The following is a 27,454-nucleotide window of genomic DNA, read 5'->3' on the forward strand; positions in this document are numbered from 1 at the left end:
AGCATTGGTAGTATTGCACCCACTGTGTCCTCTGCAGCAGCAGGAGCAGTGGTGCTAGAAATGCAAGGTGGATTCTTCCTTAGCAACGATGGTAGCAGGTTAGGTGCAAGAGGGCTCTAGCATGAACTGTGGATGGGCTGGCATTGGTGGTGGTGAGGGCATGTAACAGAGACACTAGGGCTGACTCTGGGCTAGTATAGCTGAGAGGGTGCAGCGTGGAATGCATGCCTTCAGGCCCAGACGTGGCTCAGCTACACTTGTAGCCTGGAATGCAGGCCCTAGGGTAGTGGTGGCCATAGCGAGGGGCATATTTAGCATAGAACACGTCCCTCCTGGCCTAGCAGCATCCCGGAGAAGGATTGTGAGGAGACACAAGAACCTTCTTTGAAGCAAAGATGTGGTGCAGACTCCAGGTGGCTCCCCGAACTTGGGCTCCAAGCCTGCTGACATCCGTGGGAGTCTCTAGTCACTAGGGGTGCTGGCGTCTGCAGCATGGGCTCCACTGGGACCTCCTGTTTAGTCTTTCCTCTATAATCAGGAGTTGCCAGCTGGGGAGCCAGGGCTGCTGCGGTCCACTGTACTTCTGCTCTCCCAGGCGTCCCGAGTTCCCCACTCTCCCTTACCCCTGCTAGGTTCCGGTGTCATTCATCCCTTGTTGTCCTCACTCTTCTTTGCGGAGGGGGTGGCTGGTGCTAAGAGCTCTATTTGGCCATCTTGCCAGTCGTCTAGCAGTGCCTGTTCGCCCAACACAGAGGAGCACGAAGGAGCAGCTTCAGCTGAGGCTCAGCCTGTTTGTGGCTCTGGAGCTGCCAGTGCCAAGACTCTCACCCTTCCTGGGCCTGGCCTCCTGTCTCCACCTCCTCAGGGCTACGACACCTCAGAATACCAACAAAACCAGTGAGAATATCCTTGGGTCGGTGGGGACCACCCCTATGTGCATAGGAAAGATAAGTTATAATGCTGGACATCCACACGCAGTGGATTTTGGTACAAAATCTAAAACCTGCCAGGTGAGGGGAACATTCCAGCGAGCAGCCACCACATGGCAAGGTCTACAATCTGTGACATATTCTTTTTAAGGACTTCTAACATTTTCAAGATTTTAAAATAATTTAAAGACTAACAAGTTTGTATTACTTTCTCAATAAAGCAATTTTAAAAATTCTTTCAAATTTCACTTAAAAAGCGGAGAGACAGAGAGAGAGAGAGAGAGAGAGAGAGAGTCAGTCAGAGAGACCGAACTTCCATCCAATGGTTCACACTTCCCAAAAGCCTGGGAGCATGGAATTCAATCCAGGTCTCCCACATGGGTGGCAGGAACCCAAATACTTGAGCCAGGGTACAGTTTGGCAGGAAGCTGGAATTGGGAGTAGAGCTGGGAGCTGAACCCAGGCACTCGGATATAGGACCTGGGAGAGCCAAGTAGTGGCTTAACCGCTGTGCCAGAAGCCTGTTCTTGTTATTTGTTAGGAAAATCAAATGTTAAGTTTTTGACAGTAATGTGAATAATCGTAAGCCAGAATGTGAACAGTACCTTGGTTGTGCTGGTAGAATGAACAGAAAGAGCTCCTAGTAGGTATCTGAGAAAAAAATGTTTGGGCTCCAACAAACTCATCACGAAGACTTACCTTCAAAACCAGTACTTACAAGACCTGAAACAGGAAAATAGTCAATCCCCTGTGACCTATAAGCAGCCAGGGTTTTTTTTTGTTTGTTTGTTTGTTTTTTTGACAGAGTGGACAAGTGAGAGAGAGAGAGAGAGAAAGGTCTTCCTTTTCCATTGGTTCACCCTCCAAGTGGCCGTATGGCTGGTGCGTCAATTGGCACTGCGCCAATCCGAAGCCAGGAGCCAGGTGAGAAGCCAGGGTCTTTTAACCCTCCTAAGAAGGCAAGACTTCAGCATATTGGATCAAGCCATGCCCTAATGTGACCAAGAAACACTTGTTTTCTATCACAACAACATAGAGACAGAAAAATAAGCATACAAATGTTAGGAAGTAAGTGAGGCTATATTTTATTTTATTCACCATAAAATCCTGGCACCTCTTCCTCAGGCCCTTAGGTACGATGCCAGTTAACTGACTAAATTACCATTGTAGCCGTCGAGGGCCTGAGATATGACATCCTGTGCCACAGTCTCGTACACTAAGTCCTGGGAGGCGTCGTGGAGAACTCCGTCCAGCTTGAACAACCAGTCTGTATGCTGGTGATTGACAACTTCTCTCTTCGTGTCTTTTTTAAAGTGAATACAAATGGTCTAGGGAGAGAGGGAGGGGGGTAGGAGGGGAAAGAGAGAGAGAGAGAGAGAGAGAGAGAGAGAGAGAGATGGATTTGTTAGGAAATTGGGGCAACAAATAAAAATCACAGAGCTGGAGGAAACAGAGCAAGTCAACTGCAGGGTGGACAGGGACTCTCGTGTGGGCGGATGCTCTGGGCGAGCTCTCGGGATGGGAGGGGGAGCTCCTGCAGGAAGGCCGCACGGCCTGACGGTGGGACGATCAGGAGCCTGGAGCACCCGCCCTCGTTCACAGGATGCTATCTGTCTCGATCCCCCCACCTATGACACGGGCCAAGCAAAGCCATCACATTCCTATTAAATACGAGTCTGATGTATTCTCTGAGGACAGGAGGTGACAGTGAGTGGGAACAAGAATGGGCACAGGCCTCACCTCTCTGGCTAGCAGCATGCGGCCTCCCTGAGCTCTGAGTGTGGCGAGCATCTACTTCCACACACACACGAGGGCCCAGCGAGGGAGAGCAACGTGGGAACAGCAGCTGCAGAAAAGGCTCTGGTCCTTCCGGACGCGCGTACTCACTGGTGTTAAACCTGCTTGTGACCAGCGGACACTCAGATGCACGCTCCCTGATGGCCACGGTGTCCGGGGAAGCTCAGTTCCCGGAATATTGCAAGGTTCTGACATAGAGACTCTTGCTGAAATCTTACACTGGCTGCTGTAACCCAGGAGCCCTGGCCACACAGAGCAACACGATGACCAGGAAAGGCAGGTGTGAGAAGTGTGCCCTTAAATTCTGCCTTTAAACGATGACTCAATGCTGGCCATGGCTGGCCCCTCAGTGTTGGCTGCATGCAAGCATCTAACACTCATGGTGTCCAAGGGTGCTCAGGACAGCGGGGGAGGGTACAGGGCTGGACAAGTCTTCCCAGTTCTCATGACAAGAGTTTCCACCTCTGCTTTGGTAAGCTGCACAGTAGCCAACTTCAGACATCCTTATATACCCCCAGGGAGATTATATAATGATGGGTCTGATCACCAGAAAGTTTTATGAGCATGAAAAATGTCAGTTTTCCTGTGTCAGATACAAGTATGAAGGCAAATTCATTAACTCATTAAAAGACAATGAAGGCCGGCACCGCGGCTCACTAGGCTAATCCTCTGCTTGCAGCACCGACACTCCAGGTTCTAGTCCTGGTTGGGGAACCGGATTCTGTCCCGGTTACTCCTCTTCCAGGCCAGCTCTCTGCTGTGGCCCGGGAGTGCAGTGGAGGATGGCCCAAGTCCTTGGGCCCTGCACCTGCATGGGAGACCAGGAGAAGCACCTGGCTCCTGGCTTTGGATCAGCATGGTATGATGGCAGCAGCACGCCAGCCATGGCGGCCATTGGGGGGTGAACCAATGGAAAAAGAAGACCTTTCTCTCTGCCTCTCTCTCTGTCTACTCTGTCATAAAAAAAAAAAAAAAAAAAGACAATGAAAGATGGGGCCTTATGAATTTCCTCAGTAACAGCATCGTGAGGGAGTGGTTTGGACCGGATGGACTCTGGGGTCCATCTGAACTTTTCACCAATTCTGTCTCGGTCCTTAGCGACTATTTGGAAACAAGGTCCCACTGTGGAGGCGGGACGGGGAGAGGCCCAGGCAGGTGGAGGCAAATACACGGCACTCACCTTGCCATCGTCTCCAAAGGTGATCATTTCGTGAGCAAATTCATCAGTGGGTTTGACACGGACGTACGCATGAACTTTTTTCTTGGTATCCATAATAGCTAGAAAGAACAATGAAATGGTGACATTTTCAGTGGTCACCATGAAAACACCCTGAAGATCAGAAAGGGCGCCGTACAGGTACTTGTACTTCCGACATTCCAGGCTGCCTTACCTTTTGTTACCGGTAACCTCAGGAGACCAAAGTAACAAAACAAAAGGAACTTTCCTTAGTGGCTTAACCTTAGAAGTTGTTTCTAGAACAGGCCTCTTAATGGACTGCCTCTTAGTCCATTAATGCTTCACCTCACTGTAATTTCTCTTAAAATTCTATCACATCACATCCGTGGAACTAAGTTTCTTTTCTTCTTTAACATAGTTCACTTCCGATGCAGAATCACCTCTCCTACCTGCGCTAGACTGGATCAGGAATCGAAGCCTTCAAAGTATTTTCAACCTAGTCCATAACTGAACACGCTCTCGTCTCACTCCAGTGACAGAAAAATACAGCCCACACGTCTAACCCTTTACCATGGCTGCGTCATTTCCTTCGTTAGCCACAAATGCATCTGTCTTTCCCAGTTACATACCACTAATAACTACCTTGTGCACAAGTGAAATAACATGCTAAAATCAACATCTGATGTGGCTTCATGGGACAGAATGACAGCTTATAAAAATAAATGATGGGCAGGTAAATTTACAGAAGTAAATTTTCAAGAAAGATTTACTCTTATTTATTTGAAAGGCAGAGTGACTGAATGAGGGAGGAAGAGGTAGAGAAAGAGAGAGCTCTTCCATCCACTGGTTCACCCCCTAAATGGTCCAAACAGTTAGGCAGGGCCAGGCAAAAGCCTGGAACCTGAAACTCCATCCAAGTTTCCTACGTGGGTGGCAGGGGCCCATGCCCTTGGGCCATCATCTGTTGCTTTCCTAGGCTCACCAACAGGAAGCTGGATTGGAAGTGGGGCAGCCAGGAATCAAACCATCGCTCCGATGTGGGATGCTGGCAGTGGCTTAACCTGCTATGCTATGACGTTGGCCCTTGGGTAAACGACTTTTCTACTTCCTAGAGATGTCCCATGATGCAAAAGCCCATCTCAAGGTTAACAATCAGGCAGAGTCAAGCAGGGATGCTACAAAAGGGGTTGCTGGGATAGGCAGCTGGTACAGTGGTTAAGCTGCTGTATGGGAAGCCCACAACCCATACTGGAGCTGCCCCTCCTCCTGGCTGATGGGCACCCCGGGACAGCTGTGATGGCTCAGGCGTCAGTCTCTCCCATCCACTTGGGAGACCTGGACTGTATCCTGAGCTCCTGGTTTGGGTTTGGCCAGGCATCTGGTGAGTGAACCAGTGGATGAAGATCTTTGTCTCTGTCTCTCTGCCTCTCAAGGTGCCATGAGAAAGGGACCATGAAGCAGTGTAGTTTGGGGAGTCGGAGCTCAGTCCTCTTTCCCTGAAGCCCTCACCACCAGCAGCACAAAGGTGGCACAGGTGAGCTCCTGGCATCGCCCTCCCCTCAGTACCTGGTTCTTCTCTTCCTGCAACTTTCTAACATGCACCTGCACATGCAGTCACCCTCTGGGCTCCCCAAGGCCCTCCTCATGCTCACGCCAGAGCTCCAAGCCGGCCAGGGGCCACACCCACCTGCAACAAGCCTGCCCGATGAGCCGTGCCCTCCTGTGAGGCTGCCACACAGACACTGGGAAGCCCGGGCCATCCTGCACTCAGCGCTGCCGGCCAGCTCATCCTTGGCTTCCTCTGGTGAGTTTCAGCTCCCAAATTAAATTACAACCTGCATGGGGACTAGAACTGTGCCCTTCCTCTCCAGAACAATGCCCAGCGCGGAGCAGGTGCTCAAGAAATGCTGGGCAAATGTCCATAGGTGGGTCCATCTTTGGCCACTACTGACGGTCCCAAGGGGGCATGTAACCTCACTCCCTTCCACACCACCTCTGGTGGACACCGGTTTTCCAGGTACAGGAAGCCTGCCCTGCCCCTTCTTTCTCCCTCGGAGCTGTGGGAACGCCCCTTTTTTCTGGGCACCGACCTCGGACATTTCTGGCGTAACAAAGGGAGTCCGCGCGGCCATCAGGAAACCTGGGTTTGAGAGGCTCGCGGCCTCCTCACTGCACCAAGCACCCCTGCCTGGAGGGCCGGGAGGCACAGGGAGGGTCCCCACCTGCCATCGTCCTGCTCATACCAGGGGCCCTCCTGGGAACCCTCACGACGACGACAGCAACAGCACCTGAAGCCAGCACACAGGGTCCCGCGGCACCCGGCCTTGGGCTGAACGCGGAACCGGGGCCGCGGCACAACCGCCTTTCCCCTTCTTCCCACCCGACGTGCCGGGCCCTGTGCAGCCCGGGCGGCGGGGCCTTGGGCCCGTTCCCGCTCCTCTGCGCGGCGGCTCCTCACACCTGCAAGGGCGCAGGACTCGGACTGTGGTCCCGAGCCTCTCCCACCGCGCCCGAAAACCCGAGACCAGACGGCCTGACTCGGGCGCGACCGCGGTGAGCCGGGAGCTCCCGGAGAGCCGTGTGCGCAGCTCAGCGGCGGCCGCCGCCCGGGCCACAGCCCTCGGCCGTCTCCCTCTGTCCACCCTCACCGCCCAGGCGCGGCCCCTGCTCACAGCCTGCGGGGTCGCCGCGCTCCAGCACTGTAAATTCTGCAAACGCAGAGACCAAAGCCCCGCGCCAGACCGGAACGCCCCGGGCGCAGCCGCCCGGCTGTACGCGGTCGCCATGGCAACGGGGCGCTTCCGGGGACTCCGGAAGTACGGGTGGTGGCGGAAAGGAAGTCCGCGGGCCTCCGTCGAGGATTCGGGTGAGGGTAGGCGTGTATCGGGGAGACGGGAGATGAGGCCAGTTAACCTCGAAAGACTGCGGCAGCTGCATGAGCGAAGCCAAGGTCGATGTAGTCGGGGAACGACGGCCGTGGATGAACCAGGAAGCGGGACGGCGGGGCTTCCGGCGGAGAGGAGTTGCGACTACGGCGGCCGCGCAGGCCCCTCCGGTTCGAGCTCCGCGCTCCCGGCTGCCGCCGGCGTGCACCCTCGCCCCGCCCTGGTGGGAGTGGGGCTGGCCGGCGAGGCCTGCGCAGTTGCGGCGGCGGGGGAAGATGGTGGAGGACGGCGCGGAGGAGCTGGAGGACCTGGTGCACTTCTCGGTGTCCGAGTTGCCCAGCCGCGGCTACGGCGTCATGGAGGAAATCCGGCGGCAGGGCAAGCTGTGCGACGTGACGCTCAAGGTACCGCGGCCCGGGCGCTGAGGGGAACGGGGCCGAGCGGGGCGCCCAGGGCGGGGGGCCGGCGGGGAGCGAGCATTGGGCGGAAAGGGCCCCGGCGGGACGGGGGCTCGGGGCCGAGCGGGCGGCGAAGAGGCGCGGTCTGGGAGCCCTCGGACGGAAGGGCTGAGGGGGCGCCTGGGAGGCCTGGGAGTGGGCGACGTTGGGTGCCCGCCTCCCTCGCCTGTCACCCCTGCGGAGGAGGGGCTGGGCAGCCTCCGCATGCTGGCGGGCGCCGCTGCTACCCGCTCTGGTCACTGCCTGCCCTTGATCGCCAGGTCGCGGTCTCGCCTCTCAAGAGCTACGGGCGGACCTGGAGGTCTTTGGAAGGGGACCCCTCCCGCCAGGCCGCCGAGGTGCGGGCCCGGGCCGGGCTGCGGGGAGAGGCGGCCTCCCTGGGTGGGGCCGGGGAGGGGCCACCTTCTCCTGACGCACCTGGTGGTATCCGCGTGCTGTTAGCGGGAGGGGTGATCTGGGAAGGCCCTGGCTGGGGCGCCCTGCGGCCCCGGAGCGCTCACCGCGCCAGCAGTCTGCCCGCCTCCCAACCTGCACGCGCTTAGCTGGCAGTATGTCGAGCCGACTTCTTGCCGGCTCCGTGCCAGGTTCAGAGCGCCCAGCCCTGGCCCCTGTGCATTGGGTGGCCTGTGCCCACCAGTTGTGCATGTGCGGTGACAAGTGTGGTCTTGAGGACAGCAGGAGGGAAGCCGGAAACCAGGACAGCCCTGGGACGCCCAGGAGGCCCGAGGGCTGCTCTGCGGGGAAGGTCTCCCGGGCGGTGCCGTCAGACTGCGCCGTCCTCCCCTGTGTGGTCGTGGGCAGGGCCCTGTATGTGCTAGGGCACTCCGACCAGGCGCTGGCACAGTCATTCCTCCGGTGAGGGACGTCACTCCACAGTGTCCGGCTCCGACATGCGCTTCCAGGGGCCGCACAACCACTGGAATTCAAGTGCAGGGCTCCAGGCACAGGAAGATGAGACGGCCAGTGCCGGGTCCCAGCAGGCCTGGCCACCACCTGCCCTCCCCCCTCCCGTGGGCACCTAGGGATGGAGGCCCTGAGTGAGGGCAGCGCTTCGGGAGGCCAACTGGCCACGCCCTTGCATCTGAGGCCTCTGCCCGCTGGACTGCCCTCTCCCCAGCTGCCCCGCCAGACCACCCACTCACCAGCCCCGAGGGGATTCCGCTGGCTCACGGTTGGTCACCCCGGATTCCATTCTGCAAACTCAGCTTGGATGAGAGCCTTTAGCTGCCCACCCTGGGAGTCAGGCAGGGCCCCAGCCCACAAAACAGCCGTTTCCCACTTGCTTTTCACACAGGAAGCAAGGGAAGACCAAGCTCTCTCTTTGTTACCTCTGCCTGTTCATGACTGTAGGGTATGGTGGGGCCCACCTGTTAAAATTTACCTCCTGAGCTGAATTTTGCCTGGGGGTGGGGGACATGCTGTCAGTGGGGTGAGCCCAGATTGGGGGTCACTTACTGCCTGGTCGCCAGCAGCCACAGTGACTGTGTCTTCCTGCTCTGTCCACCACCTTGCATCTAGCGTCGGTGAGCAGCAGAGTTGCACGATGGGAATGTTGCCTTCTGTTCTGTCTTCAGGGCTACAAGACGCAGAGGCCACGAGAAGAGGAGCAGCTTCCTGCAGCCCGGACCGAGCAGCCGTGCAGAGCTGAACTTCATGGGCCTGCTGTGTTGTCTTTGGATTCCACTTCACGCAGGACGTGCGTATGTTTGCTTAACTGGGGCCCGCTGTAGGCAGCTGGATCCCCCAGCAGGGAGAAGAAAGAAAAACCAGGAACAGGTTCTTAGTGCCTGGGGGTCTTCACAAAACTGGTGTTTTCCCTATTATTAAAGTACAAGTCCCGGCTGCTCCACTTCCGAGCCAGCTCTCTGCTATGGCCCGGGAAAGCAGTAGAAGATGGCCCAAGTCCTTTGGCCCCCGCACTAGCATGGGAGACCTGGAAGAAGCTCCTGGCTCCTGGCTTAGGATTGGCACAACTCCAGCCATTGTAGCCATCTGGGGAGTGAACCAGTGGATGGAAGACCTCTCTGTCATTCTGCTTTTCAAATAAATAAATACATCTCTTAAAAAAATGAATTATGGCTAGGATTATATTATATGTATATCTTACTGTATTTGTCAGAAAATTTCCAAGTTAACATTTTTTAAAAACTTTCATTATAAAAATTTTTTAGAAGATTTATTTATTTGAAAGGCAGAGTGACAGAGATCTTCTACCTGCTGGTTCACTCCCCAAATAGCACAATGGCCAGGACTGTGCCAGGCTCGTGCCAGCAGCATGGAACTTCTCTAGGTCTCCCGTGTGGGTGCAGGGGCCCAGGTAGTCGGGCCATCCTCTGCTGCTTTCCCAGGTGCATTAGCAGGGAGCTGGGTCAGGAGCAGAGCAGCCAGGACATGCACTGGCATCCACATGGGATGCTGGCTCCAAAGGCAGTGACCTAACCCGATGTGCCGCAGTGCTGTCCCCTACAGACTCTCTTGCTGGCTACCTCTCCTTCCGTTGATGGATGCACCCTATTTTCCTTAACCAGTTCCTTGAAGGTAATTAGGTGGGGATGAAGGGTGCCTGTGTTTTACAGCCAGCGGACAATTTCATTTTGTCAGACAGCTGGCTACTTCTGAGGTAGCATTTGCTGTGGGGCAACACTTCACTTGTGCACAAACTTTCTTCTCTTGTTTCCTCGATAGACAGAAGCCAGACAGCTGCCCTCCAGGCTGGGTCTTCCACTGGATGGGCCGCAGGTGTCACCCAGCCCTACAGAACCAGGCTCTCTTGGCCTCACTTCATCTCCCGCCCCTGGAGGGTGGGCACCGCTGCTGGGATTTCCCACATGCAGGGTGCAGACTCCCAGGAGGGGACCCAGCCAGAGTGAGTGCTGCCGACCAGGCAGGGAGCGCACGCGGAGGCTATGTGAATGTGCATCCCAGCTCTTCCGCCCATGAGCTGTGAGCACATTACCGAACCTCAGAGTGGGAGCTTTTTTCTATTTTTTAAGATTTATATATTTATTTGAAAGGCAGAGTGATAGGGAGAGAGAGATCTTTGATCTGCTGGGCCACTCCCCAAATGTCTGCAACTGCTGGGGCTGCGCCAGGTTGAAGCCAGGAGCCCAGAGTTCCCTGTGGGTCCAAGCACTTGGCCCATCAGCGGCTGCTTTCCCAGGTGCATTAGCAGGGAGCTGGATCGAAATTGGAGCAGCCGTGACTGGGCCAGGCGCTCTGATAGGAGATGCCGGCATTGCAAGCGACAGCTCAGCTGTGTGCAACAGCGGCCCCAGAGCTCAGGTTTCTTCACATTCGTGAGAGAGTAATTTGTACCCTCTGGAGTTTCATGGACATTATAATGAGATAAACAGGTGAACCCGCTGAGCCCAGTTTGATGGGCTTAGTCAAAGCAGCCACAGAGACTGTTCTCCACCCCAAAGGAATGATCAGTTTTCTCTCCAACTGCTCTATTAGTTTTATCCTCTTGGCAAAAACACTCTTCCAAGTCATACTGGGATCGGCCAGCTGGTCAGTCCAGCAGCCCTGAGGCTTTACTGGCCCACTGCTCTGGGCCCCCCTGTCCTCTTGTTCAAGACCTCTCAGCTTCCCCTAGGACAAAGCAAGACAACCATGCAGAAACGGTCCTCCCTCCTTGTACCACGTGCCCTCATGTTCGTTTATTGCATCCACATCTGCTACTCCATGCGCTGGGGTGGTGCTCATTAAAGACTGAAGCAGCCGCTCTGGAATTCTGGCCTCTGCCTTCCCCTTTGTCATAAGTTGGTCCTGGACAAAACTTAATCCACTTGTGAAGATTACAGAGAAAGGACTAGACAGGAATCATAGAAATAGTCACACATCAGTTAACCCAGTGGCTCTCAGATGTCACTGACCCTAGAATTACCTGTGGGGATTTTTTTTTCTTAAAAGATTTGTTTCTTTATTTGAAAGAGTGATAGAGAATGAGGAAGAGATTTTCCATCTGCTGGTTTACCCCTAAATGGCCACAACGGCCAGGTCTGGGCTAGGCTGGAGCCAGGATTCAGTAATTGCACCCGAGCCTCGGCTGTGGGTAGCAGGGACCCAAGCCTCTGGGCCACCCTCGCTGCCCTCCCAGCGCGTCAGCAGGGAGCTACAGCTGGGCTTTGAAGTGGCCTCTGATGTGGGATGCCAGTGTCCCGAGTGGCAGCTTAACCCACTGCGCCACAACACTGGCCCCTCCTGTGGAGTTCCCAAGATTCCCTGATGCCCAAGCCACATGCCAGACCAATTACATTCGAATTTCTGGGCGTGGGGACCACACACAGAACGTTTGAGCCAAGTCTGGGAACCACTGAGCTCATCGCTGGTACGGCTCAACCACTGCCAGCTAGCATGGAGGAAGCTCCGGAGCGAGGGCCATGTGCGCCACAGGGAGCCTGGCACCCGGCCAGCGCTGTCTGCGATGATGGACTACCTCAGGCTGCTCCTGATGAACGCCTTTATCCCAGATCACACACGGGGCCCGGCGTCACAGGTGATAAACACTGACTGCTCTCCAGCCATCCGTTAAGTGCTGGGCCGCGGGGACCCATCTGAGGCTGCTGCAGGAACAAAGGTTTTCAGCATCACAGAGTGGCTGGCTTCTCCCTCCCCTCCCCTGTCAGCTACTCATCAGTGGCTTGGGCCAGTTCTGGGGAGAGCAGCCACTGCTGACTTCACAGAAGCCCAGGACCAGCCCGGACACGGCTGATGTGGGTCCGCTCCGGGCCGTGTCCGCCGTAACCACACCACAGCGGCTGGGACGCAGGAGGCACTGTCTGGGTGGCATCCGCGCCGCTCTGGTAAACTGCGCTTTCTTCACGACTGTCTCTGGGAGCCGCGCCCATGATGGCGTCACTGCCGTCTGGGGCCCACATGGGCCGTCTGGGCTCGCCTCCGTGTGGGGCTGTGCTGGGGACCGGCAGCCTGCCGCCTGGTTCCATTTCACTGCAGCACGTGTCACAGCCAGGAGGCGGTTACGACGCTGCTCCTTCCCGTTCTGAAGTAGTGCTCCACGCTCCTCTGTCGGCATCGCGTCAGGCCTGGCAGCCACATCCCACCGGGAACGGTGCCAGGAGCCCACGTGGGGACACACGCAGAGGGAGCGGCTCCTCTGGCTTGTGGGTTCTGAGCAGCTTCTGAAGATCCAGTGTCCGGTCCCACACGTGGACGGTGAACACGTGCCCACTGGCTCTCTCGTCCAGCCTGAAGGCCAGGAGCCCCTCCCGCTGCACCCGAGGCTTGGTGACTGGTGCACCGCACCTGAGCCTGCCTCGTGCCTCAGCGTAGCCTCACGCTCCCAAGCGGGGCTGGAGGGGCACTGTGCTTCCTGTTTGCTTCTCTTCTCTCCTTCCTGCCCCTGCCCAGCTGTCTTGAAGATACTGTGGTCTCTTCCCTCCCCTAGGCCAGCAGAATCCTTCCCCACTCCCAGGCTGGGAAGGCGGCTGCTAAAGCCCCTGTGGTAGCTGCAGCCCCCGCCGTCACTCTTGCACCAGGAAGCTGATGAGAGCAGTCCTGGGGGAGAGGAAGGCCTTCTTGATGCTTCGCCCCTGCAGGAGCCTGGCACCCAGCTCACTTTGGAGAACAAGTTCACGGACTTTGTCCTGGTCCTGGGCCACTTGTTGGGGCACAGGGACTTTGCCGCAGGCTTTGTTGTTGATCTGAGAGGGAGAGAAGGCAACACAGTGAGTTACTCTTCCGAGTGGCCGGCAGCCCACCACCACCACCACCAGTACCCACTGCTGCCAAGGGAACCGCTGCATTTGGGGAAGGCACTAGGGAGAGGCAGGAGGAAGTCTGCACCCTGCTTCCCAGGAGTGGGTAATGAAACTAGACAGACAGGAGCAGTGCCTGAAGCCTGGAGACACACACACACACAGCGCACCGAGTGTCCACTCCTGGAGTGAGCAGCGGTGCCTGAAACTCGGACACACACACACACACACACACAGTACACCGAGTGTCCACTCCTGGAGTGAGGAGCGGTGCCTGAAACTCGGACACACACACACACACAGTGCACCGAGTGTCCACTCCTGGAGTGAGCAGCGGTGCCTGAAACTCAGACACACACACACACACACAGTACACCGAGTGTCCACTCCTGGAGTGAGCAGCGGTGCCTGAAACTTGGACACACACATACACACAGTACACCGAGTGTCCACTCCTGGAGTGAGCAGCGGTGCCTGAAACTTGGACACACACACACACACACACAGTACACTGAGTGTCCACTCCTGGAGTGAGCAGCGGTGCCTGAAACTCGGACACACACACACACAGCGCACCGAGTGTCCACTCCTGGAGTGAGCAGCGGTGCCTGAAACCTGGACACACACACACACACACACACACAGTACACCGAGTGTCCACTCCTGGAGTGAGCAGCGGTGCCTGAAACCTGGACACACACACACACACAGCGCACCGAGTGTCCACTCCTGGAGTGAGCAGCGGTGCCTGAAACTTGGACACACACACACACACACAGCGCACCGAGTGTCCACTCCTGGAGTGAGCAGTGGTGCCTGAAACCTGGACACACACACACACACACAGTACACCGAGTGTCCACTCCTGGAGTGAGGAGCAGTGCCTGAAACTTGGACACACACACACACACACACACAGCGCACCGAGTGTCCACTCCTGGAGTGAGCAGCGGTGCCTGAAACTTGGACACACACACACACACACACACAGCGCACCGAGTGTCCACTCCTGGAGTGAGCAGCGGTGCCTGAAACCTGGACACACACACACACACACAGTACACCGAGTGTCCACTCCTGGAGTGAGGAGCAGTGCCTGAAGCCTGGACACACACACACACACAGTACACCGAGTGTCCACTCCTGGAGTAAGGAGCAGTGCCTGAAACCTAAACACACACACTCACACAGAGTACACATGAGTGTCCACTCCTGGAGTGAGGAGCAGTGCCTTCCTGGAGTGAGTACTACCCTGTGATTCCTGAACACCACTCTCAAACAGCTGTTGAGGAAATTACGACAGATGTCCTCACCATGAGGTGGCCTGGGCCATCTCCAGGGGGAGACAGATGTGGTGGAATAAGAAGGCCATGCCAAGATAGCCGCTGGCAAGCTAGCATCAGTTACTCAGGAATGGCTTCGAAACACACCAGGCAATGGAGCCTTTCTGGCAACAGGCTGTGATTGGTCAGGGCATAAACCACCCCTTGACTAGATTGGCCGCCTCGGCTATATAAGCTGCTGTACCAACTGAAATAAATGAGTCTGCAGGCTGCTCACCTCTGGCCTGCTTTCACCCGACTCCTGGGGTCTGTGTTCTGACTCCGCGCCTCTTGCCCCCACTGTGCTCCTCCTCTCAGAACGAATCCACAGCAACAGACGGGTAACTATCACTGGGGATCGAGTCTAAGTTTGGGCAGTGCCCTCAGAGTTTACCTCTGAACTGGGTCAACTTCTGGGGAATGCAGTTTGCCTGCCTGCTGAATGGCCCAGAACGGGGCACTCAAGGGTGACACTTTAGAAACTGACCCAGATGTTGTCACATTATCAACTCTTCTGCTGAAGATGGGTCACTAAGCTTTAGACATCTGTGGGTATTCACTGAATACCAGTTTGGTGAGGACAAACATTGAATGTCAGCTTCCCTCTTATAAGGGAAAATGACCACGTGGCTCATGGAACTTCTGAACGACCCTGCTTGCAAATCCTTGGTCTCATGGCTCCAAGTCTGTGCACAGTTTCACTCATGCTCCGGTTTTTCACTTGGGAAACAGAGTCACTGTATTATGTAGTTACTAGGAATAGCAACCAAGGGCAGCATCAAATGTCCCCTACTCACCTGCATCACTTTCTCAGATTTTTGTAGAGCTTAGTGGGATTTAAAAAAAATTCATTTTTTTTTTTTTTAATTTGGAAGGCACAGCAACAGAAATCTTCCATCTGCTGGTTTCTCCCCAAATGGCTGCAACTGCTAGATCTGAACCAGGCTGAAGCCAGGAACCAGGAACTCCATCCTGGTCTCCACATGGGTGCAGGGCCCCAACAACTTGGGCCATCTGCTGCTGCCTTCTCAGGTGCATTAACAAGGAGCTGGATCAGAAGCAGAGCAGCAGAGACTCAAACTGGCATCTCTGATTAGGGACGCTGCCATTGGCAAGTGGTGGCTTACCCCAGTATGCCAGCACACTGGCATTTTTCATGTTTTTCCATTAGCCCAGAGCACCAGGCGGGAGATGAATAGAAAGCTGTGTCCTGAAACTTGTATTTACAGCGTCTGAAGCTGCGAAGCTAGGCCGCGCTGTGTGCAGAACCAGCCCACTGGCCTCTGCTTTTCTGAGCCGCTGGAAGCTCCTATCTGCACAGGAGGATGCTGCAAGTGCTTGGGCCCCTGCCACCCCCATGTGGGAGGCCTGGCCACTGTGGCCATTTGGGGAATGAACCAGGGGGTGGAAGATAGCCCTCTCCCTCTCTCTGCCTTTCAAATAAGTACATAAACAAGTAAGAAGCAAATGTTAACCAAACTGCTTTCTTTTAAGGCCACACGCTTGGTGTGACTGAGACCTTGGAGGAGACCTCACACCCATCACATAAAACCCACACCCCTTGCAATGTGGAGGTCTCGGCTTCACCTGTCAGGCGTCACCAGCAGCCCTCGTGCCCCGGCTCCTTGCTGTTCCTAGAAGAGCAGCCCAGGGTGAAGCCTCTTCTGGGCTTCACCTACAATGGGGGTGCCGGGGTCAAGCAAGCACCTGCTCTGCTGGGGGCGGGCTCAGGTCTGACTCAGGGTGAACAACGCCCTGAGCCTTACTCCCCCTGCAGGAGTCCTGGCCAGGATGCAGCCAGCTGTGGAGCGTCCTCGCCAATGCATGGCCCAGGCACCACACTGACCCCTGCTTCTACATCCAGGGAGCGCCTGTGCTGCCCTTGAGCCTGGCCAGCTGGGGCTCTGGGAGCAGGCACGGGGCCTCTGGCTGCGGCTTCCCACTTCCAGTTCTCTCATCAAATAGATAAGGCAGGCTCTGTGTTTGTCTCCAGCTTGAAGGAACCTGGGCTTCGACAGTCCAATGTTTCGTAAAAGCAGACTCAGATCCAGGATGTCCGATGGCCAAGCTCTCAAACCGGAACTTTCAGGCCACAGAAACTCTGCATGTTTGTGACAACACTGGGCTGTCCAGACCTTCGGCCCCCAGAAGATAAGGCTTTGTCTCTGGACTCCTGAGTGTGGCAGTGCCATGTCATGGGCACTGAGAACGTGGGCTACACCGAGCCACTCCAAGCTGTGTTTGCAGCCTTGATTTCTGCCAAGACACCGAGTAACGGACCCAGGGGGCGAGAGCATGGTGCCCTGACCCAGGGCTGTTGAGGGGTACACCTGCAAGGAGCCCCCCGACATTTTTATCTGGGGGTTGCATATTAAAGGTTACCTACAATTCTTGTGTCGATTAGTTACGCCCAGCTGTGTGGCAGGTTAAATAGAAACAATGACCACGTTCACAGACAGAAACGTCTGCATCCAGCTGGCGTTCTCAGCTGTATGGAGGGCAGGACTTCAAGGATACTGAGATGTTTACTTCTCATCAACGCTGCTCAGGGCAAAGCAGCGTCCTCGTGTCACACCAAGTGTATAAAGATTACAGCCGGTGAACTAGAGGGGAGCCAGCTGTCCTGTTAAAGGTTTGTACAAACTATTCTTACGTATTTAAAATGATCCAGTTTACCAAAAACAAAAAGTTTATGTAGCATTTCTGAAACATGAATTATAGTGACGTGTTCCTGTATTGTGAACTATACGTTATCACCCGGCAGCCCCCAAGCCAACCCCGCACCCCCACCCTGCAAGGGTGGCTGGAGGGTCCTCAGGTGGGAGGGGAGGCAGCTGCGCCCTGCCGGGCAGGGTGGGTTTAGTTTGCCCCCTTGCCCGGCCCTGCGAGGCCCACAGGGGTGTTTTGATCACACACTATGGGGTGTAGTGATGTGCAAAGCTGACAGCACGGGCCAGGAAGGCCAGGTTTCAGGCCTCCCTCGGTGCTGGAAGGTCTGGCTGAAGGCCAGGCGCGGGGGCCACAGGCAGGACAGGGGCCGGCCACCCCGCACTGGGGCCGAGGGCAGACACTCACCAGGACCGCCATCTGCACGACGTCAGGCTGCTGCAGGAACTGCAGGTCCACGGTTGGCCAGGCCTGAAGCAGCACGTCCGTGTCCCAGGCATAGTGGGCACAGAGCTTCGTCGGCACCAGCGCCAGGCCTGCAACACCAAGGCGCAGAAGGGTCGGGTCACTGAGCACAGAAGGGTGGGCGTGGGGCGTGGGCTTGTTAGAGTAGGACGGGAAGCTCTCGGCCCGAGGCAGCCTGGCTCGGAGCTGGCTGAGGCAGCTTTGGGGAGTCACTGTGGCTCTGCAGTCTGCCAGGTGCACCCACTTATCTTGGCCTCCTTAGAACTTCTGCCCACACCCTTGTTTGCAGTTGGCACCCAGAACCATAAGGCTGCCTGGGACGATGCTCTGCTGTATGTGCTGGGACAAACAGTGGCTGCTGCGGGGGTGATTTTTTTTAGATTTATTTATTTACATAGAGGCTGAGGCAGAGAGAGAGAGAGAGAGAGAGAGTCTTCCATCTGCTGGTTCACTCCCCTAATGGCCGCAATGGGCAGAGCTAGGCCAATCTGAACCAAGGAGCCAGGAGCCTCTTCCAGGTCTCCCACTTGAGTGCAGGGTCCCCAGGACTTTGGCCATCTTCTACTGCTTTCTCAGGCCATAGCAGAGAGCTGGATCAGAAGTGGAGCTACCAGGACTCAAACCACTGCCCATATGGGATGCTGGCACTGCAGGTGGTGGCTTTACCCGCTCTGCCACAGCACCAGCCCGATATGGGTGACTTTTTTAAAAAAATGTTTTCTAGATTTTGTACAAGGAGCACTTATTACTTGGGTAATTTGAAAAGATAGCTGTAAACAAAGTTTTTCTGTAGTTTGAGATCAGTTCAAGATTGTCTTATGGTTTCATTTTAAGGTTTCATTTATTTCCCCATTTGACTTTTGAATCTATCAGTAATGCATTTTGTATAAGTTCTGAGAAAAAATTACTTAAAAAACTATAGGTTGGGGGCTGCGTTGTGACACAGTGGCTTAAGCCACCACCTTCAATGCCCAGCATCCCATATTGGAGTGTGGGTTTGAGTCCTGGCTACTGGGCTTCTGATCCAGCTCCTTGCTAATGCACCTGGGAAGGCAGTGGAGGATGGCCCAAGTGCTTGGGCCCCTCACCCCCGTGGGAGACCTGGATGGAGGTCCAGGCTCCTGGCTTTGCCTTCATCCAGACTTCGCTCTTGTGGTCATTTGGGGAGGAACCAGATTGATTTCTCTCTCTAATGCTTTGCCTTTCAAATCAATCAATCAACCAACCAACCAATCAATCTTTAACAAACAAACAAAAAAACTACTATAGGTTAACTTTCCAAACCCAATTTATTGACTAAACCTTCCCTTCCCTATTGGTTTGTGGCTTTTCCTCCAAAATACAGGCAACCAGGGACTATTTCGGGACCGTGCTGTTCAGAGCGATGCAAAGCTGTCTGCAATGAGGTCGAGAGCTCGGGAGCTCCCTCCTTCCTTCCAAGAGAAGGTCTCAAAGGAGAAAGGAGAATGTCCCCTACAACTGCAGGCCTCGCGACACAGTGCAGGCGCGTCCTAGCCCTGTTCCTTATCTTGTGGACTGGAACTCAGAGTTCCCGGGCCACAGCCCACTCTGGGTAGCCCTGCTCCACACTGTTGATCTCTGCCTTGATTCTTAGCCACTGCCACGGATTTATTTGCTGTAGTTTGCAGGTCTCCCATCTGGCACCCCTAACGTATTCCTGGATGCCAGTCTGAGAAGTGAAGGCTGCCTGGGCCTGAGGATGAAGGGTGTCAGAGGTCTGTGTGCCCGCGGCTCCGTGGGCTGGGCGCCTGCGCTTATTCGGGCACCTTGAATGCAACGCCCAGCAGCTGTGTCTTCTGGCAGAAATGGAAAGATTCCTGCTTGGTCCTCGGAAGGGATCCTGTTCAAATTCCTATGGAAATACGAGCGCGCGGTCACAGAGGGGGATGACCCTGTCTGTGTTTTAGAGACGGGCCCAGCACGGCTTGTCCCGTGACCCCGCTGCCATGGGAAGACTTCCAGAACCTCCAGATGGCACGTGTCCCGGATGCCTGGGAGATGAAAGGACCCCGGACGCCGATGCTCCGGGCAGAGGCTGTCACAGATTCTGCTGGAAGAGAATGAGCAAGCCCAGCCTTCCTGGCGCAATCAGGAGGCTTATTTATAGCGGCTGGGCCCCGCCAGCGTGTCCATACAGATGGGAGTGGGGCCGTCCTGGGCCGAGGTGAGGAACAGAAACAGGACCCTGGCCGTGCGCGGTGTTTTTGCCTCCGTGCACTTTTTAGAGAAGTGAAACTATGGCAGATGCAATCGTTTGGGCCTCTGGGAAACACAGAGAGAAGGTCTGAACACAGGCCGGGAAGTAGCAAGGCCCCGGCACGGGAGGCCACTATGGCCCTCCCGTGGGACCATTGCCACCCTTCCAGAGGAACCACCCAGTGAGCTTCCCAGCCCCCGAGTGAGTGCCGGGGTGGCCGTGGCTCTGGTACGTGGCAGTCCTCTCCTGGGCCGGCTTCGGGTCTGCCTCCACCTCCTGCCTCCTCCACACACTACAGGGAGGACTTCCCACCGTGCACTGGGCAAACGGGGCCGTGAGGCCGCCTCACCTGCGCCTTTACCCAGAGAAACCCGTTTCAGTGATGCCAAACTCACCACATCCAGACAGCACACGTGTTCCTGTAGAAAACACCACAGAGCAGCAACACGTGTGTTCCCGCGTGACAACCACCCATCCATATACACTCGCTTCTACATAATTCGTATAATTTTGTTGAAATCAATGAATACAGCTTACACACATGCAGCAAAACACTATGGCTATACAATTTCATAGCCATTTTCTATAATTTAGCTCTAAACAAAGTAATTCCCAATTATTATGAAGCAAAACAGGGAGATGGATCCTTCTAGGTGGAGAGTTATTTCAGAAGGCTCAGTGCTCGCCGGGCTGTGGCTCTCCACATGGAAACGCTGATGGAAGACTTACAGATCACATGCATCAGCCAAGAAGCTAAAGTCCCCACAGAGCCCTGAGCACGGGGTCGGTGTTGTGGCCCAGTGGGTTAAGCCTTCCCTTTGGGTGCCTGCATCTCATACCAGAGCACTGGTTTGAGTCCTGGCTGCTCCATTTCCGATCCAGCTCCCTGCTGAAGCAGCGGAAGATGGCCCAAATGCTTGGGCCCCTGCCACTCACGTGAGGGACCTGGATGGAGTGCCTGGCTCCTAGAACCAGTCTGGCTCAGCCTTGGCTGTTGCAGCCATTTGGGGGGTGAACCAGTAGATGGAAGACCTTCTTTTCTTTCTCTCTCTGCCTTTATAAACTTTGCCTTTCAAAATGAGTAAATCTTTAAAAACAAACACACAAACACACCCAACCCTGCAAAACACCGAACTCTAAGAATGGCCAGAGAAACAGGAATGGATACTTGATATTAAAATGGATACTTGATATTTAAAATACTCCGAACACTAGTGGGATGAATCAGTGCCTCTAGTCAGCCCTGTGTACGTATGTGCGTGCAGGTGTGCGCCAGTGTCTATTAAAACCCTTCCTCAACTAGAGAGGAAGCGCTGGGCAGCCATCTGGTGCAGCAGGTGAGACAGCGCCTATCAGAGTGCCTGGGTCTGGTTCCTGACGCCACCTCGGATTCCAGCTGCAGGTGATGGGTGGCTCAAGGACTTGGGTCCCTGCCACCCATATGGGAGAGCCAGGTTGAGTTCCTGGCTCCTGGCCCAGGTCTGGCCCAGGTCTGGCTGCTGCAGGCATTTGGGGAGTGAACCAGTGGATGCAAGATCTCTGTCAGTCTCTTTGCCTTTTAAATAAATGGTAAATGCAGTCATGAAGTCCTTCCTCTCTCATGGTCCGTGATCCTGAACTAGGGGCTCAACGCTCAGGACTGGTGAGTTTAGAAAGGCAATTCAACAAATCAACTTTACTGTGAAATAATTATAGACTTACAGGAAGCTGCAAAGAAATAGCCGAGAGGTCCCGTGTACCTTTCACCCTGCCTCCCCTAATGAGAGAATCTGGCACAATGATAGCAGTTTCAAAACCAGGAAACGGACTGGTACAACGTACAGAGCTGACCTGGATTTCAGCCGCATCTTAAGCACGAGTCTGTGTGTGTGCACGTGGCTCTCCGTGGCCACCCCCGCCCCGACTCCCGTGGGCCACCTTTCCCAGCCACCACCCCCTCCCCCCATCCCTAAACCCTGCGGACCACGAATGTGTTTTCCATCCCTGGAATTTTTTGGTTCAAGAACGGGCTATAAACGGAATCACAGAGTGATTTTCAGATGGTTTTCCCCTCAGTGTACAAGATTCTCCCCCGAGACGCTGCCTGCTAGGACACCCATTTTTGGCAATCTTCAGCCAGAGTGTCCCCAAGGACCTCCCTGGTCAGTGACTGCCAGCAACCCCACCTCCCGCGCAGCGCCCTCAGCAGGCAGCCGGCGCCCCCACCTGGACAGGACAGCACCCAGCTACAGCACACAGTCGCCGGCTGTGTGAATTCAGATCCGGGATCGTCGGCTTCTTAGCACCGAAGCTTCAGGAAGGAAGAGGAGATTTCCGCATCCGGTGCAAGTTCGCAACCCGCCAGGCCGCTGGTTTGCTCCTCACCGTAGGGAAGCTCTCTGTCAGCGCCCTAGGCCACTGAGGGGCACCACTGGGCTCCGAGCACGGCGGCTCCTCTGAATCAGTGTCCCCTTGCTCTCCAGGGCGATAATGGCCATGGTGCCAGGAGGACTTCAGATCTGTCCTGGAAGGCAGCTCTGCACCCTGCGGCTCTGGGGAGTCCTGGGAACGGTCATTTCTGAACGTTCTCGTTATAATCGCCGTGATGGCATCGAGCTAAGGTGCACGGATGAAGGCAGAAGCGACATGGAAACCAAGTGTTCTAGAACATACCAAACCTGTGTCAAACCTGTCCCAGAGCCGTGGCCCGAGAGTGAGGGACGGCGTGGGGTGGCAGTGAAGACGCCCCTCACAACAGACTGCTGCTTGCAGCTGAGGACTCTGGACATGGTGTCACATCAGCCCTTGTCACCTGCTGGGAGAGGCACGAAGGACTCTGTCCCCAGCCTCTCCCCGGGAGACACCAGGAGCCAGTGGCCAGGGTCACCTTCCCATAGCACAGGATTCCTCACTTGACCTGGCTCTGCTCCCTGCTGCACAGGCAGAAAAGGCGAGACAAACACACAGGGAGAGCAGGAGACAGCACAGTGCTGTTTTGAATTAAAAACTGAAATGGGCTGGTACTTGGCGTAGCATACAGAGACCCTGCCTGCAACACTGGCACCCCAGATGGGTACCAGTTCCAGTCCCAGCTGATCCACTTCTGATCCAGATCCCTGCTAATGGCCTGGGAAAGCTGTGGAAGATGACCCAAGTGCTTGGGCCCCTGTACCCACTTGGGAGACCCAGAAGAAGCTCCTGGCTTGGGTCCTGCCCAGCCTGATTGTTAAGGCCATCTGGGGAGTGAACCAGTAGATAGAAGATCTCCTCTCTCTGGCTTTCAAATAAATAAATCCTTAAAAAAATGAAACAGTTGCTATGGATTTGTAACACTTCAGGGAGGGCCTCAAATGAAGACCTCCACATAGACTACAACCTTCTCTGCCCACGCGCCCTTCCCAGCTTTCTTTCTTTTTAAAAAAGATTTATTTATTTATTTGAAAGGCAGAGAGAGGTCTTCCATCCTCTGATTTGCTCCCCAGACGGTTGCAATGACCAGAGCTGCACCGACCCAAAGCCAGGAACCAGGAGCTTCTTCCAGGTCTCCCATGCAGGTGCAGGGGCCCAAGGACTTGGGCCATCTTCTACTGCTTTCCCAGGCCTAGGCAGAGAGCTGGATCAGAAGTGAAGCAGCCGGGACTCGAACTGGCACCCATATGGGATGCCAGCACTGCAGGCCATGGCTTTATCTGCTACACCAGGGTACAGGTCCCTCCCCAGCTTTCTAACAAACGCCTGGAGCAGGGCCTGACACAGCACCTGCTTACGGCATGTTCACTGAGGCACTGAACGAAACAAAAATGTGGCAAAACTATGATTCACTCCAGATCCAGATCCTCCCTTTATTATAAATCAGCTCACAAGTCCCAAGAGTGTCACATATAGGAAAAAAAATCACAGGGTATACTTTGAATTGGGATAGTTTTTGTCCCATTGCTTTAAAGTAAGAGGACTTAAAAATGTTCATGGAAAAATGGAATGCAGAGCTGAGTTCATTTTGGTGCAAAAAATGTTAAAATGCACGCATAGTTGCTTTTAATTTTTCATTAACTTTTTGAAGGGTCCTAATATACATGGATTTCAACATTTTTTTTTGACACCAAAATAAACTGATTTTTTAAATTCCATTTTCCATGAACTTCTCGAAGTGCCTCGTGCATGTCTCGCTGAGATCTTGTCACAGAAGTGAAGGAGAGACTCGCAGGGGCAGCACCACAGGGCCACCTGTAGCACAGACCTGTGGGGCAGGGCCCTGCGGAGGGTGGACCCTCTGCCCCCGCGTTCCAGAAGCAAAGGCTTGGGAGACATAAGATGGAGTTTCTGAAAACCTGACCCCAGTGGTCCTTCCTGTGAGAAATGGAGGACCCAGAGGTGGACACGGGGCACCGGTGAGGACTCAGGGAGGGGCGAGAGTCAGGAAATCATTGCAAACTGGAGGCGAGTGTTTCACAGCAAACGAAGACCAGGAAGGAACTGCTGGTGCCATCTAAGAGACTGAATGTGATCCCCAGTGCTACATCAAAGCGCCAGGCTCCCTGTTTAATGAGATAATAAAAGGCTATAAAATGTTATGTAATTCGGCTGCAGCCTGGCAGAGCCCAACACCACCATCCCCCTTAAAAGGGTGTTTTGTCCACGTAGTGAGGAACGGGCCTGTTTGAAAGCACTGTTAAAGAGACAGGCAACTAATTCACGTTGTGAGGGCAGCAAAACCCTCATTCCCCACCTGACAAAGCATGCCGAGTCTCAGAACAACTGCAAAGTTCTAAATAAAACACCAGCAAGTATAATTTTTTTCTGAACCTAATAGTGTGTTAAAAGTGGACCATGCCATCGTCTACTTGAATTTAACACAGAATATCTTAATGTCAGGCAATCAGTTATTGGGCATAACTTATACCTAAAGGGCAAAGGAGAGAAGAATGGGCATTAAGGCACACACAGCTCCTTTCCTGGTGGGAGTTCTGGCCGCCGAGAAGAGACGGCTGCTTCTCTACCATGTTAGACAGGCGACAGCCACCCCAGCCCCACAGCCAGCATCAAACAGGCAAGCGCTGGTCCCAGTTAGACCTGGGGATGAGACAGTGCAGCCAGCACGCTGTCACAGTGCATGGGGTTCTCCCAAGAAAAGAAGCAGGCTGTAACTGTCAGCAAGAAAGAGAGGCCATCTCCCTCTCCGCTGATCACAGAGTCCTAGGAAAAAACCCAGGAGGATTTCACCCATTAGACAAAGGAAGAGAAATCCGTAGGGAATCTAGGGTAGCACAGTCTGCCGCTGGCTAAGTGCAAGGGAGCATCTTGTAGCTTGAAAGTTGCTGAGCGTAGATTTTCAACATTCTCATCACAACAAGGAAGCAAGTGAGGGGACGGGTGTGTTAGTTTCATTCAGTCACTCCACCATGTATGCATATATTAAAACATCACATGATGCACCATAAATTTATACAGCTTTTTCATGTTATACCTTTAAAAAGATATAAATGTAATTATAGTAAGGACACCTTGAGCTATTCCCTTCACAAATGCCCAGAGACCCGAGCTACTTGGAGTGATCTGCTGGACTAATAGGTTGCCGAGGTCTTGTCACAGAAATAGCTGACTATTTCTTCTTGTTTAAAGTTTTTGCATGTTTATTTATTATTTTCATCTACTTGAAAGGCAGAGGAACAGAGAGAGCGAGAGGCTGATCTGTGTCACTCGCAGATGCCCGCCACAGCCATGGCTGGGCCAGGCCGAGTCCGGGGGCACAGCACTCCGTTGGGGCCCTGGATGTGGGGGGGCCCGGGCCCTTCGCTCACCATCTGCTCCCTGCCAGGTGCAGCAGAACGCTGGACTGGACGCGGAGCAGCTGGGGCTCGGCCGCTCTTCTGACATGGGATGGGGCTGTCCCAAGCCGAGGCGTAGCCCACTGTGCCACAGTGCCCACCGCCTTACACAGCCACCCAGGCTTTCCTAACCCATCACACGGCCATGGAATTCACCTTGACTTCATCTTCAGGAAGGACACTGCGATACCAACTCACAAGGATCTTAACTGAAATTCTTAAAAAAAGGTGATGGCAATATCATTTTACAGCAAAATCAATAAATAAAATCTAATAATAAAAATGACGTGCCAGTTATTACCAGGCAGAAACTATCACAGAAAAGGATTCTAGGGGCCAGCGCTGTGGCGAAGCAGGCTAAGCCTCTGCCTGTGATGCTGGATCCCTCATGGGCACCGGTTCAAGTCCTGGCTGCTCCACTTCTGATCCAGATCCCTGCTAACAGCCTGGGAAAGCAACGGAAGATGGCCCAAGTGCTTGGGTCCCTGCACCCGTGTGGGAGACCTGGAAGAAGCTCCTGGCTCCTGGCTTTGGATCAGCCCATCTGTGGCTGTTGCGGCTATTTGGGGAGTGGACCAGCTCTCTCTCTAATTCTTTAAAAAAAAAAAAAAAAAGGTCATCAATACAAAGAAACAAACTACTGTACAGAGAACACCATGGCTGAATCCCAAAGCATGAGGCTAAATGAAAGAGGCCACACAGAAAGGCCCCCCCAATCTAGGCTTTCGTGTGTGGAGCACTTCTGGAAAACGCAAAGCACAAAGGAAGCAGACTGGACGCGCTGCGGCCTGGGAGAGGGTGTGGGACTGACCGGCAGTGTGGGGACGCTTTTGGAAATAATCTGAAACAGGAATATGGGGAAGGTGCCACAAGAACATAAACTCACTTAAATCACTCAATGTCTATTTAAAATGGGCGAATATTACAGTCTGTGAATTTTATAACAAGACTTGACAAAACAAAAATCTACTAGCTAGACAGGTGGCTCTAACTACTGATCCGCTCTAAGATGTTGCCAGTGGCTGTTTGCTTCTAGGGGATAAGGGCAAGGGGGATTTTAGTGTTCTGTCCTTGACGTCTGACACAGGCTCAGTGTCGCTAGAAACCTGCCCGGCACTTGCAGGGGGGCCACGCTCTCCTGTTAGACACAGACGATCCCACAGGACACCAGCGTCAGACAAGGGCACAGTGAAGCCAGCACAAAGCGCGACGGAGCCAGGCCAAATACAAGGTCACTGTGCAACCACGACACATCACACATCCCTTGTCCTGGCACGTCTGAGTGACTGTCACTTCTTGACCAATTACAGCTTACTCTCGCTGAGGTCTGCCCTCCCAGACGGGTAAGATAGCTTCAGATACACAACGACGGCACTGTCCCCACCTTCAGATGGCACGACATCTACAGCAACTCCCTGCCTGCTTTCCCAAATCACCCAACCAAAGCCCAGATCTGCTACATAACAGGTCCTTCCTAACACCTGCTTCGACAGACACCCCATGGTTCCCATGGCAACACACACACCCTGTTAAACTGCAGCTGTGTTCCTGGGGGTCAGAGATGCTGGCGCAGAGAATTCCAGGGGAGATCTTTGGTGCCTTGAACCAAAATCCTTGACTCTGAGACCCCCTTGTGTCTCCACCACCCACCTGTGGCTGGGGACGATCTTCAGGCTGAAACTGAGGTGCCTGAGGGAAGCTTTTGGCTCCACACTTAACTTTGTCTTCCTAGGAGTGGGCTCCACTGTGGGCTTTTGGTTCTCTGGTGAGAACTCTGTTTAAGGAAACCATTTGCTGACAGCTGACACCTGCTTGCCTGAAGCTGTTTCTTGAGCGCTGTGTACGGGGAGAGGTCAGGGAGTGGCCCCAATCTGGAATTACAGTGACTATTTTGGGGGACTTTTGACATAAACACTTGAGAGGTTCCTTAGAACAAAAGGGATGGAAGATGCTGGCTGTCCAGCGGTATTTTCTTTCATTGGTATCATGAGTTTCTATGCCCAATTCCCACTCAA

The 27,454-nt window shown here is 54.4% G+C and overlaps 2 protein-coding genes across 8 annotated transcripts in view; both read right to left on the bottom strand.

Annotated features, from left to right (window-relative positions):
- Positions 1-6,946, bottom strand: part of LOC133766874 (kinesin-like protein KIF9) — a 46,214-nt gene extending 39,268 nt beyond the window's left edge. Inside the window, exons 1-5 of one of the 5 annotated variants that reach the window (XM_062200683.1) lie at positions 6,576-6,658; positions 6,192-6,363; positions 5,591-5,738; positions 3,907-4,004; positions 2,092-2,257 (exon numbers count right to left, since the gene is read on the bottom strand). In XM_062200683.1, coding sequence (XP_062056667.1) covers positions 2,092-2,257; positions 3,907-4,004; positions 5,591-5,663 — 337 coding nt within the window. In that variant the 5' untranslated portion in view covers positions 5,664-5,738; positions 6,192-6,363; positions 6,576-6,658. Of the gene's footprint in view, positions 1-2,091; positions 2,258-3,906; positions 4,005-5,590; positions 5,739-6,125; positions 6,364-6,575 lie in introns of all 5 variants that reach the window. The other 4 variants (XM_062200682.1, XM_062200684.1, XM_062200685.1 and 1 more) reach the window with 4 other exon arrangements.
- Positions 6,947-10,267: 3,321 nt separating this feature from the next.
- Positions 10,268-27,454, bottom strand: part of LARS2 (leucyl-tRNA synthetase 2, mitochondrial) — a 175,462-nt gene continuing 158,275 nt past the window's right edge. For 2 of the 3 annotated variants that reach the window (XM_062200678.1, XM_062200679.1), the window contains exons 20-21: positions 17,361-17,488; positions 10,269-12,909 (exon numbers count right to left, since the gene is read on the bottom strand). In XM_062200678.1, coding sequence (XP_062056662.1) covers positions 12,730-12,909; positions 17,361-17,488 — 308 coding nt within the window. In that variant the 3' untranslated portion in view covers positions 10,269-12,729. Of the gene's footprint in view, positions 12,910-17,360; positions 17,489-27,454 lie in introns of all 3 variants that reach the window. The other variant, XM_062200680.1, reaches the window with a different exon arrangement.

The sequence above is a fragment of the Lepus europaeus genome, chromosome 9, assembly GCF_033115175.1.
Source record: "Lepus europaeus isolate LE1 chromosome 9, mLepTim1.pri, whole genome shotgun sequence".
Classification (NCBI taxonomy): Eukaryota; Metazoa; Chordata; class Mammalia; order Lagomorpha; family Leporidae; genus Lepus; species Lepus europaeus.